We start from the raw sequence: 12,987 nt of genomic DNA on the forward strand, positions 1-12,987 counted from the left end.
AGGAGGCGACAGAAGAGGGTCATCCATACGTACACATCTGCATCACTAGCCATCGTTGACCGCGCTTCATGTCTTGCACGCATTAAGTACGTTATTGCACATGCTCCGTTTTCCCCACCTGTCAGCAGGAAGCGGCACGCCGAATGCCATGCAACGCCGGAATAATGTGGACATGATGATTCACAAAGCGACGAAGCAACAGATCGAGAAAGTACATTATAACGAGGTAGAGACGAGAGGGACTAGTGGTTCGCCATGGGTCATAGGATGTCTACGGAATGTTTGAGCGTGAGCAACAGCGACGCGCCAAAGACAAGATCGGGAGGCAAGTCGTGCGAGAGAGCGCCGCCCAATGGACTTCGGTCCTGCGACGCAAGAGGATCCGCCTCGAACCCGCCGTTCTCCCCCGCCGAATCATCTTCGTCGAGGTAGACGGGTGCCGCACCGGAGCCGCGCCGGAAGCCAAGACTGCGGCGCGCGGCCGAGCGGGCACACGCCCATTCGAGAGTCGGCTTGCGAGGAGGGTGCGTCAGCCAGAGGGCGCGGTTGCTCGCATCCGCGAAAGGCGGTGTCGACGGCTGAGGGGACGTCGGGGCGGGGCTTGAGCGATCGAGACTGGCAGTGGTGTGTCGCCGGGACTCGAGGTGTGAGGGGAGGGTATGGGGAGCGCGCAACGAAACCAACCAGGGGTTCGTGAATGTCGGCGGAGGGAAGCCTGAACCAGTGCTGCCCAGAGACGGATCGCTAGCGTCGGTTGGTCGTGGTAAGATAGCCGGGGGACAGGCAGTCGAACGTTGCGAGAAGACCGTATGCGTCTGGTCGAGGCAGAGACAGCCTCGAGAGGACGGGTGGTAGTAGCAGATCGCGTCGTCTCGACGACGGTCGAGCTCGCAGTAGAACTCTTGGTCGCCCGAGGAAAAGCAGCAGTCCCGCCCGTATTTCCTTTGGCCCTGGGCTTTCGGGGGCAGACCTTCAGAGACGGAGAACCAGTCCCCGCATCCGCTCCCTTCGCCGCCTTGCCCCTGCGCGGCCTGTCCTGTCGCCTGTTCTGGAACCAGATCATGACGCTCTTGACGGTCCTCCGGAGCGGTCAGCGGGTCCGCGACGGTCATATGAGGAACTCACATCTCAGCTCCGCCGCTAGACCCTCCTTCGCATCTCGGCTGGGGTGCGTGTCGGCCGCAAACAAGGCCTCGAGGCGCTGCCGCTGGCCTTTCGTCATCCTGTGTCTCGGTCGACAGGGACCAGCGGCGGGGTAGTGCGGCCCACCGCCGCCGCCGCACGAGGAAGAGGCTCCTGTGAAAGATCCAAGGGCAGCACGGTGATATATTGACGTCGCCCGGGTTGTTGGAGTGGGCCGCTAGGGACTCTGCGACGCGGATCCCCAGTTTCCAGATTACTTGACTGAGAGCGCGTCTTGCGAGGCGAGGGTGCAGCCATGACAAGCAGAGACAGAGACTCCAGAGAGAAATTGCGCAGAAACAAGCTAGCCGCTAGAATGTTAGCCTCTAGTGAGACCGAAAATGAAGAGGAAGAAGTGAAAGACTGACGCGGGCGCCATGGGCCAACAAGCGAGACGCGGTCTCGTGACCGCGTTCGGCTGCCAGTCCGATCGCGCTGGAGTCCATGCAGTTGATCATTATTGCCGTACACAACGAGGGGAGGTATTACACTGCTAGGTAGTCCATATACGGTGGGTGTGCTACCTGTGGTATGATCAAGACGGTCCGATGCTAGGTATTCGACACATATAGTCCATATGCTGCAGTGTGCCGTTGAGTACGAGTCCGAGACGTAAGCTATAGCGCGTTGCGCCACTAACAGCTGACAGATACAAAGGAGTAGGGTAGGGTAGGTGCTGTGAAAAAGTGCTCAAAGGCCCGGCCCTTCACGAAGAGTCGTGGCTGCGGAGGGTCCAGCTGTCGATCGGGACCGACGGAGGCGTCTGGAAGCTGGTGAACCCGCTCCACTGGGGATTGAACAGCACCTGCAGACTGTGCTCTCCAGCCGGCAGACTGATCATGATCACCGTCACTCCGGGGTTCGGTTGGTCTACCTGGCCCTGCGGCAGGGCAGGATCGTCGCTGAAGCGGACGGCCGGCCCGGTAGTGAGGCTCACGCCGTCGGGCGCGTTAAGGATCGTCATCTGCATTGTCTGGTCGCCAATGGTAAGCGTCGCGGAGTTCCCGTTGACAGTGACGGTCGCGTTGGTGTGCATGCGCCACATGATGTCGCCAGAGGCGTTGATGTCATCCTGGAGCAACACCTGCCTGCGGCCGTTGATCATACGGATGCCCCGCTTGAACGAAGAGCTGCAGATGCGTCTCAGCCTCACTAACTTGTGGTTCACAATGTAACGTTGGACTTACACGTTAGAGTAAGCACTGGAGAGGTCCGCGGTGAAGAGCGCAGTGGAATCGCTGGGAGCTTCAAAGACAGTGCTCGAACCCTGGGTGGTGTTGCTCGTGTCGAAGCCGATCGAAGGCGCAGCGGTGACGAGCTGGTTCGCCTTGTTGACGAGGATCGTGTTCTGGCCCTCCGTCCGCTTGCGGTAGTAAAGCCAACGCTGGCTGTCCTGTGCGTCGCTCGAGAAGTAGCCTGTGGAAAGGTAGTCGCCCGAGCCGAGGTCCCCCGCCCAACGCGTTCCGAGCGCATCGATGACAAAGTCACCGCAGTCGAGGTCGTTGTGCGTCTGGTGGTTCTGGAGAGTACCGGCTTTGATGGCCACGTACAACGCGTTCTCATCCGTCCAGGAGCTGCGCATGGATGCCCACTGGTCCGTGCTGTTGTCGAAGACGTGGTCGAGGGGCATACCATCCCAGAACGCGCCGGCCACGGTGGGGTTGTACCAGAACATGCTGTTCGGTTCCGGGGCATCGTGCTGGTCGCGTTGGAACAGGACATACTCGGGATGCTGGAACTGGTCGCCATATAAGAGGATGGAGTTGGCGGTGGTAGAGTACTTGTTCGGGCCGTGGTCGCCGTAGCTGAACAGCGAGCCGGGGCCAGTGACATACATGTGGTAAAGACCGGTCTTCGCAAAGTTCGGGTTGTTCGAGAGGAGACCCATGTCTGAGCCGGTAGCCGTCATGAGGGATGACGCCATCTCAGCGTGCCCGGTGGTACCGAAGTACCAGTAGTTGGCGGTCTCGGCCCAAGTGCCATCGTCAGACACCGCGAAAGCGCAGTTCTCAAGGGCGTTGGGGATGGTGAGGGCGAGGAGCTGTTCCGCAATGCCGCTCGTGTCATCGCCGAGGATGGCGAGGGAACCCATGGTGAGGCCGCTGTTGCAAACACAGTTCCAGTTGCCCTTGATCGTGTTCCCAGTCCACCAGGCGGAGCCATTCTTGATCGTCTCGATACCAGCCTGGAGACCGTAGAAGATCATCGAACTTCGGATCTGACTCTTCTGCTCGTCAGACCAGGCGTCGTACAGCCAGTCGTAGGCGACAGCGAACGCGGCGGTGAACTCGGCGGTGTCGAGGAAGTGACTCGGGTTCCATTTGCTGGGCCCGTCAGGACCGAAGTCAGTTGTTCCATTCCCAGCGGCGTTCTGGTAAAAATAACAGACGCGTCAACATCTGACATCACGCCGAACGATGGCTCGCTACACACCTGGAGCTCCGTGAAGGTCCTGTCCAGCCATTTCGAGTCGTTGGTCATGCGGTAGGCGTACGAGAAAGCCTTGACACGCTCCTTGACCTCACGAGCATTGTCAAGGATACCCGAAGAGCCGTCGAGGAAGTACTGGACGGGGGCCAGGCCGAAGTAGTCGGTCGCGTTACCGAAGATGGTGTCGTTCCAGGACTTGAGGTAGGGGTCGTTCTGGATGAGAGTGGGAAGGGCCTGCCACTTGTATGCGGGGCAATGAGACGCGGGCGGTCGGGCCGAACGTTCGTAGGTGAAGGGTTGGAGGGCTTGAAGGAGTCCTCGGGCCAGGCGAGGTTGGTGTTTTGGGTGGGGTTGAACGTAGGAGTCGTGAAGGCGGCAGCGTTCGTCTGGCAGGGAACACAGAGGACCGTCTCAGGGCCATGCGAAAGACGTCATGTATGCATGCGGACTCACTGTGGAGGGGTATAACGGAAGGAGGTATTGGCTGTCCGTGCCGGTGGGGAAGACGCCGATGGCCTCCTTCACACTAGCGGCGGAGCTGGCAGCAGCCTCGCCGCTGGAGGAAGAGGTCCCGGAGGTGCTGGAGGAGTTGTTCTTGGAGGCACGGCTGCCCAGAACTCCACCGAGGACTGCAGCGAGGATGACGGCCGCACCGACGGGTATACCTACGTACAGCCACTTCTTGGTGATGGCCATGACCAGGAACGGACACGGGCGAAGGCGAGAAAGGGTGAAACGAGCGAAAGAGCGACGAGGGTGTGCCCGGGGGGCGGTGGACGAGAAATACGGCCGCGGACTGGGTGGAGTCGTGTTAAAAGGAGAGGCTGGCCGCGGGAGGCTCGCTATTTCGATCCCTGCTGACGCCGCCATGCCGAGTCCTCGGTCGGCGCCCACTCCGCCCACGGCGCGCCCATTCCAGGATCATCGAGACCGGGGCGGCGCATGGATGCGGCGCGATGCAATGATATACGAACAACAGTGCGCGTGCGCGAGAGCGGTATGTACAGGATCGTATGCGTATGTATGTCGTCGATGGTCGTCCAGGTCGTGAGGCGTCCTAACCATATGGCTCCGGGGCACATGTGCCCAAAATACAGCGGCAGCTGCGCCGCAAGCGTACAGAAATATGCAGGCCGCCGCCGTCTTTTCCTGCGTCGATGGTGGTACACGACCGCAGAGTCCTCCGTCGGTCGTCAACGGTCTACAGCCAAGGCCTCGGCCGTTCATCCGACCGTCTCGGGGCTCATGATCCCCAGCAGGGTCATCGCCGCCTCCATGTCGACGTCTTTGCCTCGCCGTCGCCGCTTCCCTGCGCCCTCCTCGCCTTTCGTCAACCCGTCGGGCAGCAGGAACGCGGGCAGCAGCTCCATGCTGATGTTCGGCGTGATCGCCTCCTCGTCCTCGTCCTCGTCCGTCTCCGTGTCGTCCTCTGCTTCCTCGGCCTGCGGTCTCGCCTCCCCGTCCTTCGCCTCGCCCCGGTACCTGGGCTCCAAAACGAGCATAGGCACGTCCGCGTCCCCCTTGCACTCCGCCTTCGACCGGGACGCCGCCTTCGCGGCCGCTCGCGCGCGGTGCGTCACCCGGCGTCCCGCGCGCGCGTTGGCGCACGCCCACTCGAGCGAGCGCAACAGACGCGGGGCTTCGCGCCCGAGCACGAGCAGCGCGTCGCCGGGGCCGGGCGAGGACGGCCTGGTCGGCGGCGAGGACGGGATGTGTTCCCAGATGTTCTTCCGCGATGGCGACGGCGACGGCACCGCGGTGGGGGACACTCGTCGTTGCGGCGTCGAAGGGGTGCAGGCGGGCCGCGGCGGGGGGACGGACGACTTGGACGCGGCCCTGACCTTGGCCTTGGCCTTGGACTTGCACGGCAGCTCGCGCGAGGACGCGATGTGGTCGAGCGAGATCGCAGACTCGCGGGCGGGGAGCGTCTTCATCCCGCCGAACGGTCGGACGTGCTTGTTCTCCGGCAGGGACCCCTTCGACCAGCCACAACTCCCCGACCACGCCTTCTTGAGGCTGCGGCGCCTGTTTTGGAACCAGGCGTTAACGGCTTTGAGCTCCCTGTAGGAGGCCCGGGGGTCAGTGCGCCGCGGCGACGGGAAGCGGAGGTTGCGGGCGTGCGTACATTCCGAGCTCGGCGGCGAGGAGGGCGCGCTCCTCCCTGCTTGGATGCGTCTTGATTTCGAAGACTGAGACGAGTGCGTGCGTCTGCGGTTGTGTCAACCTTCTCCGGGTCGCGGGGAGCATCCCCAATTGAGGTGCAGCGACGACCATGGAGGAATCCAAAGAGGAGCAAGCAGAGATGGTGGGGGAATGGGGAGGAGACATGTCGTGCAAGAAAAGGAGGCAAGTGGGAGAGGAGAGAGCTAGCCGAGACGTGCCATGCGCGAGAGGAGGAGAGGGAGGAGTACGACGATTCGTGCTCGTTGAACCGCGTCTACGCGTCTACGGTCGAACCGCGTCTCGCGTCGCGTTCTGCGCGTACATACCCCCAAACAACACGGGTCACATGGCCGTCGTCAGCTAGCACGTGTAAAGCGCCTGTTTGGGCGTCTGAATATCACGAACCCCGTCAATACTTAAGGAGGCGGACGTCGGATGGTAGTCGCTCTAGACACAGGACAACCGATTCGAATGCAATTAGACAATGCGACACACAAGAATTACGACAGACGACGAGTAAGTGGCACTACAGTGTTGGAAACAATATTCTGGATACACACGTCTCGATCCCAGCTCCTCAAAGAGTCAGTCACACGCCGATATGCTGTTCTTTGAGCCCTTCGCCAACCTCCCCCCTGACCCATGGGATCAGCTGCATCATGCGCCCCCTCACTCGAAGCTCTTCCCGCGTCGCCATCAGTCTGTCTGGAGCAGTATGGTAATCACCCCCGACCTTCAGCCCAGCCTTCATCATCGCCTTGATCTCGTCCTTCACGTCAGTGCTGTAGAGCGTGTTCACCGGGCGTCCGGCTTTCTTGCGAGCCAGGAGGGTGTCGAGGAGCTCCTGCCATTCCACCTCAGGGAACTCGATGTAAACGCTTTCGAGATCGGGGAGGAGCAGGGGTCTAACGAGCTGATCCTCGGGAACTCCGGCGTCGCGCTGCGGCTTGAAGTACGCGCTGACGACGTCGGCCGGCCACCAACTGGACGGATCGGTGGAGAGGGTTTTGAAGAAATCGTAGGCGACTCTCTCCAGCCGGAGAGTGTTGACGAGAGGCATGCTCTCAAACCAGCAGACGACGCCTCGCATGAGTTGGTCTCTGAACTGTCGGTCCGGGGTGTAGGGGATGGAGTACACGGAGACGCTACGGGCCTCCGGGAATCGGCCCTTGAGCGAGTAAAAGAAATGCGGGAAGCCTTGAAGGGTGCCATGGAGGCCCCCGAGCGTCAATAGCATGACCCTGCGTGTGTCGAGGAAGTGCAAAAGCTCCTGCACCCCCGTCGTCGGGATCCTTGCGAGAAAGAGCTCGCGCAGGTTTGGAAGCGACAGCGGCAGGCAACTAGACGGGTTCGGCATCGCGCCGACGAACGATAGCTTGTAGATGTGGTACGCAGGCCGTAGGAGCTCACTCCAGCGGGACATGGACATGAAGGAAGGTAGGGTGAAGTGGCGTATGTCCATAGTGTGGAGGGTTTTGTACTGCACGGTCTCCCAGTCAAGGGCGAAGCCAGTGATAATGAGCTTGCGTAGCTTCGGAGTTGGGAATCTGCTGAAGGCGACCAGGGGTGACGCAGGGTCCCGCGCGTACATGACATTGGCGTCGATGTCGACGAGCTCGAGAAGGTCAGGGGGACCGGCGACGCTGAAACGACGGAAGAAGTGGTGCATGATATTGAGGTCGTTGAAGTGGAGGACGAGCATGCGGATTTGGGAGATCTTGGGCAGTAGTTTGTCAAGGATCATATCGAGGCGGGGGATGGTCATGGGTTCCTGGTGCTTCTGCTCCTGGCGATCGTCGAGGCGTATGTCGAGTACGCCGCCCCCGGCACGTTCCAAAAAGGCAAGACTACGCGTCCACGGGTGCTGGTCGCAGAACCACAGCGTTCCCCACAGCTGAGGGTCCGCGAGTGCAATCTGGCGGAATCGCTGACACACCCAGGTGAGATGCATACGCATCCTGTTGGCCTTCACCACATTCTCGCTCCCCCAGAAGGTGGTACGGAAGATCATGGTGAGGAGCTCAGGGGGAAGGTCGAAAATGGGGAAGTCTCGGTACTTGCAGATCCTGCGCTGGCGATGCGCCACAGCCAACCCGTTCTCAACCGGCTCGACGACCCGACCATTGAGAGACTGACGCAACCACTGGAGTTGCTCGACGCGGTGGTTGAACATGATAGCACAGCTCGCCACCAACTCCCTGGGATCCATTTCGGTGTCTTCCGGTATGATCTGAAGGTATGCCCTGTCCGCGGCCGAGGCAGAGGCGGAGGAGATGGAGGGGGTCAGAGACCGCAGGGGGCTGAGCATATGGGTGTGTGTGAAGGGGAACAGCGTGGGGAGTCGGAGGAACGCCATTGGCAACGACGTTGTTGCCCGCGACGCGCGAGGGACCACCCGCGCTTGAGCGGCCTGAGCCTGGGTTTGGGCGAGCCCCAAAGCGTGCCCCGCGAGTCCCCGGCCGCTTTCGAAGTTGGTGCGAGTGGGAATACGGTTCGACATCTGGACAGCGATGTAAGCGGCAGGAAGACGCCACCTGGGACGCGTGAACGGACGCACCAGAGGACGGTTCCGAGGAACGACGAGGCGCGTTGGAGGGGTGCAGTTGGGAGAGGACGGAAGATGGTGACACCAGAGAAGCAACGGATGCCGTTAAGTATGGCGAGGCGGCGGTGTGAGGCTGGGGGAGAAGGGAGAAGGGAGGGAGGCGACCTTGTACTCGCCTGAGGAGGGTGCTTGTTCTGGCTGCACATGGGGGATGGAATCGATCGTGAGTTGCGGGCTGGCGCTCCAGAGACTGAAAATGGAAACGCACCAAACACGCCTTGTTTGGCCGTGTGGGGGCTCCCGGCTCTGGTAGGTCGCGCTGCTCAACGCTGCCCGTTTCTGGTGCACTCACCGCACTCGGCTACGCAACGACGGCAACAGGTTCCTGCTTCTTCTGGCTTCACCAGGTATCGAGGCACAGGCGGGAGGCGGCGCAAATTTTCACTGATCAAGGCCAGTGAACGGCGAGGTGGGGGGCAAGAAGTTTGGAGCACGAGTGAGAAGGGTGGGTGGCCGCTTGGATGCGCTATTGCGTTACAAAAACATGGCGGAAGGAGAGCAAGCCTCCTTTTATAGCGAACCATGAAGTCTGGCGTCGAGTGGTACGCAGTGCCTCGATGCCAGACACATCCTAAAACTCCCCAATACCGACCCCAGCCGAGTGGCGCGCGCTTAAGCGTCGGATCGCGATAGTTGAAGTCTTGCTTTGTCTGGGCCCTTCTCTTCAAGAATAAGCTTGATGTGGGCATCCGGCCCCAGTGTCAGGGGCCGGGAGGGCCACGCCTTGAGACTTCTATCTGCTCAACATGTTGTTTCAATGGCTGAACAATCGATGTAGCACCCACCGGAACCCGCAGACATCCAGGTCGGCTGTTGCTTTCAGCGTAGACGGAGGACGACGTCGACGACTGCGGCCTGAGCAAGGCAGATCGCTCACTCAAGCGCTGGCGCGGAATGTGGATTCCTGGACAATGAGCGCCCGTCCATTTGGTTCCGCGAGCGTTCGGCAAGCGATCGCCCATCAAAAGTGCCACACCTTGGGCTAAGAGCGCCAACTCCGTTGAGGCTCGGGCCAGGGCAGGCACTCTTTGGCTTGACAACGCAGGCTACCTGCGCCACATCAGACCCCACCCGTTGCTGCCAGCGCTCCGGCCAGCAAACCTAACGAAGGCAGGACCCGTCCACCCCCAGGTAGCAGACTGGACGCTCCAGAATCCACGCCACTTGGAAGCCGCTTTGTTCGTTGGCCAAACCCCTGTTCCTTCTCAGGCCAGCCTCGCACATGCCTCCCCAAGCCAGCGTGGTCCGGTGCGGCCATACCGCGTGGACCTCATTAATAATAGAAGTGCAACGCAAGCGGCACTGCTTGGGGCCGCGGCACGAGCGCGTCTCAAGTTCCTTGCCTCCAGCGTACGGAAGATGAGCAAGCAGGCTGAGATTGAGGCCGAGGGAACGCTGCCAAGCGACCCCGAAGTGGGCCATCGCCTGTTGCAGCCACAGTGTGTATGCGTTAAGTTCAAGACAATGGCCGAGCACGCCTTCCTTGAAGCCTAGCTTGATGGGTGGCACAATAGCTGAAATCATGGCCTGGGAATTGAGCCCTTGAGTGACCGGTTCTCGTATCATCCCGAGAGTTTTGGCTCACTAAGACTTCAGATCATGGGGCATGGGAACTGAACTTCACACCAGAGGTATGCCAGAAAGATTATATTCGTGGCTCATGTGCCGAACACAACCTCGCTAACTCTTTTATGGTACAGACTTATGGTACAGACTAACGACTGCATGTTTACCTTAACTACTGCGCACTAAACGAAGCTAATCTGGGAGCAGACCGACAACCTATAGCAGGAGTGGTGCAAACGGAGAAGACGTCCACTATATCGAAATACAGTACGAAGGAGCAATATCTGATCGCGAGGATATGGACTGTTAACTGAAGGATAAGCAACCCGCTATTCATACATCATCACAGCAAACCGTCACACGATTCAGTCGTGCCTCATGCCAGAGCCCGAAGGCCCAGAAGCATCGCGAAGAGGAGGTAACTCCAGAAGCTCGTCGACGAGGTCGCTCACAATGGTGTCCTCGTTCGCTTTGGCCTCACCACTGCGGGAAAGGCGGGCGTCGATTTTGGCGTTCAAGGACGGGTAGTTGGCGGATGTGAACCCCATCTGCAAAACAAAGAATTGTCAATCGTGGTCCCATAACGGAAGCCAGGTGTGTCAACTACTCACATCGCTCAAACGCCGTATGAGCGAGTCGGCGGCGTCGTTCCGACCAAGCTGAGTGGAGGGTCCGGCGGATTCGAAAGTCCCCCACAGTCCATCACGGCGGTGCACAGGAGCGTGGATTGTGTGAGACCTACGTGGAACACTGAAGAGCTGAAGCTGAGGGAAGGGCCCACGTGCATTGCTGATGATTTCAGGCTGCTGCACAGGCATAGAGCTAGAGTCAGGAGCAGGGATAGGGGCCGAAACGGCGGCTTCAGGAGCGTCGGGAGCGGCGACGGGGCTGTCAGGAGATCTTTCATTTCACTGGAGATTCGACCAACGTCAGAACGACGATATCTGCGGGGAACGCCAAGAAGACGAAGGACATACCTGTCGGTAGATACGTTCATTTTGCGCTTCTTGCGTTCCTCCCTGAGGCGACGATAGCGTTCCTTCTCGGCGATATACGCATCCTTTGCAGCCTGGAGGGATTGTTTCGCGGCCTCGGGTGATTCCAACGGAGATGCACCGTACATGGTAACCTCAGCATCCTCAGCACCGAGTCCATCCACGTTAGGATGGGGCGGCGGTGGAAGTATAGGAACGGTATCATCCCAGCTATGTCCGTGGTGATGATGACGATGGTGTCGGCGACCCCATCCATGTTGCGACCCAAAAGGCGGCGGAGGTCCTTGACGGGGGCCAAAGACGTCGTCTGCCCACTCACCTGGAGGACGGTGCATAGGAGACGGTCCCCAAGATCCCTGACGATGAGGCGGCGGTGGCCCCGGAGGAGGGCCTGGGAGCGGCGGACCCGGCAGCGGAGGCCCACTGTACGTGCGAGGACCATGGGCTGAAGGAGAGCCACGGGGAGGGCCGGGAGGAGGAGGACCGAAGGATGGGCCATGGGGAGCGGCAGGTGGAGGAGGACCGGGAGGAGGAGGTGGAACGGGGGGAGGAGGAGGTCCAGGAGGTGGTGGTCCAGGAGGACCGAAATGGTGATGAGGTGGGAGTGGGCCATAGAAAGGAGGAGGACCAGGGGGGCCGCGAAGGCCGGAGGGGGAGGGACGGGGTCCGACGGAGCCCCATGGGCCCCAGGAGGTGTGGCGACTTGATCCACCCGGCCCCCAACCCCAGGGCGACGTCCAATAGGTCTCCCAGCTCTCGGCACGGGGGGTGCGTCGGTCACGAGCAGGAGTGGAGGTAGCCGGCTCGAATGTTGCGACTTCTGTAGGCTGAGGGGCGGCACCTGCTACTCCAGTGATGTCGGAGATGACGCGGATGACATTGCTCAAAGCCTCAGCGACGCGGCGGCCCGCAGCTTCCTCAGCTGCACGCCTTCCATCTGTCGCGGTCTGACGCAGCTCCTCGGCATTCACCAGAGCACTGCGGCGAATCTCCTCCGCAGCACGGGTGACCTGCTCCCGGTGAGTCGCCCAGTACGTACCGTTCGATGCATTACGCACGATGTTGCGGATGCCTTCAGAGAGTTCGGGGTTGGAGGCCAGCATGGAGGCCAGCATACCAAAGAGATCTGCGACGTCGTTGGCGACGTTCGGCGGAGCAGACTGGGTGCTACCGAGATCGGGGAGGGGAGGGTCATCATCATGCGCCTGGCTCACAGCAGTGTTGACCTTGGGGGTAGGGGGACGAGGCACGAGGGCGGAAAGAGTGCTGCGACAGCTGTAGCCACGGGTGCTGAAGTCGTTGATGTGTATGGTGTGCTTGGATCCAGCCTCTTCGGCGACGAGGGACTGCGTTGAAGATATGGTGTCGGGACTACGAGAACTGAAGTCGTCGGAGTTGGCTCTGGCTTTGCCCTTGAGGGAGGGCGTTGGGATTATCTCAGGGAGCGTGCCGGTAGAGCCAGTGGTGGATGAGGCAGCGCTATCGCCGACATGCTTGTCCCGGATCTGAGAGACGTCGGCGTCGCTGTCGAGAACTTCGACAAACGCATGGGGGCCAGAGCCGAAGAGACCGGCCATACCATTAGGAACGGATTGCCAACCGTCGTCCACCTCCATCTCGAACACGGCGGTCGCAGAACGTCCGAAAGTGTTGCGATAGTTCATGCCGGAGGTGGTGCGGGGAGTTTGGGGAAGTGGCTTATCGGCGTGGAGGGAATCAAGGTCCCGGACGGTGAACTTGACGAGGTTCAGAGTGCCGTCGTGCTTCTGCATAACAGTAGACTGGTAGAAGTCCTGGAGCTCCTCTTCGGTGCTGAGAGTGACTTCATCGCCGTCACTGTCGAGGTACGAGACGGCGACGCTGGGGATGGGGATCTTGTAGAGATCCTGGATCCGTGAGGCGAGGGTATCCCAGGAGGGACGCTCTTGGAAAGTAATGCGACGGACGAGGCCGTCGGGAGGATGGGTGAGCTTGAACTGAATGGGAGGCATGTCGAGGGAGTGGAGCGCAGGGGCCTGTCGCGCCGGTCTATATACGCGCGGGGCG

At 60.6% G+C, this 12,987-nt stretch overlaps 5 protein-coding genes across 5 annotated transcripts; all 5 read right to left on the reverse strand.

The window, feature by feature from the left end:
• Nucleotides 1-260: 260 nt before the first annotated feature.
• BXZ73DRAFT_73785 (uncharacterized protein) lies at nucleotides 261-1,112 on the reverse strand (the record flags this gene model as incomplete). Its single annotated transcript, XM_048021942.1, has 1 exon — nucleotides 261-1,112. One exon carries the CDS (start codon nucleotides 1,110-1,112, stop codon nucleotides 261-263), a length of 852 nt encoding a protein of 283 aa, XP_047882570.1.
• Nucleotides 1,113-1,888: 776 nt separating this feature from the next.
• Nucleotides 1,889-4,308, reverse strand: BXZ73DRAFT_87174 (chondroitin AC/alginate lyase; the record flags this gene model as incomplete). The annotated part of the gene is made up of 5 exons (XM_048024455.1): nucleotides 1,889-2,312; nucleotides 2,370-3,553; nucleotides 3,616-3,852; nucleotides 3,894-3,998; nucleotides 4,066-4,308. The coding sequence occupies 5 exons, from the start codon at nucleotides 4,306-4,308 to the stop codon at nucleotides 1,889-1,891; spliced, it is 2,193 nt and encodes a 730-aa protein (XP_047882571.1).
• Nucleotides 4,309-4,835: 527 nt separating this feature from the next.
• BXZ73DRAFT_39395 (uncharacterized protein) lies at nucleotides 4,836-5,940 on the reverse strand (the record flags this gene model as incomplete). Its single annotated transcript, XM_048018365.1, has 3 exons — nucleotides 4,836-5,061; nucleotides 5,095-5,673; nucleotides 5,738-5,940. The coding sequence occupies 3 exons, from the start codon at nucleotides 5,938-5,940 to the stop codon at nucleotides 4,836-4,838; spliced, it is 1,008 nt and encodes a 335-aa protein (XP_047882572.1).
• Nucleotides 5,941-6,364: 424 nt separating this feature from the next.
• BXZ73DRAFT_39118 (uncharacterized protein) lies at nucleotides 6,365-7,948 on the reverse strand (the record flags this gene model as incomplete). The annotated part of the gene is made up of 1 exon (XM_048018315.1): nucleotides 6,365-7,948. The coding sequence occupies one exon, from the start codon at nucleotides 7,946-7,948 to the stop codon at nucleotides 6,365-6,367; it is 1,584 nt and encodes a 527-aa protein (XP_047882573.1).
• Nucleotides 7,949-10,311: 2,363 nt separating this feature from the next.
• On the reverse strand, nucleotides 10,312-12,932 carry BXZ73DRAFT_39564 (uncharacterized protein; the record flags this gene model as incomplete). Its single annotated transcript, XM_048018402.1, has 4 exons — nucleotides 10,312-10,494; nucleotides 10,558-10,834; nucleotides 11,053-11,255; nucleotides 11,760-12,932. 4 exons carry the CDS (start codon nucleotides 12,930-12,932, stop codon nucleotides 10,312-10,314), a joined length of 1,836 nt encoding a protein of 611 aa, XP_047882574.1.
• Nucleotides 12,933-12,987: the final 55 nt, after the last annotated feature.

Source organism: Epithele typhae (genome assembly GCF_022376455.1).
Source record: "Epithele typhae strain CBS 203.58 chromosome Unknown BXZ73scaffold_3, whole genome shotgun sequence".
Lineage (NCBI taxonomy): Eukaryota > Fungi > Basidiomycota > Agaricomycetes > Polyporales > Epitheliaceae > Epithele > Epithele typhae.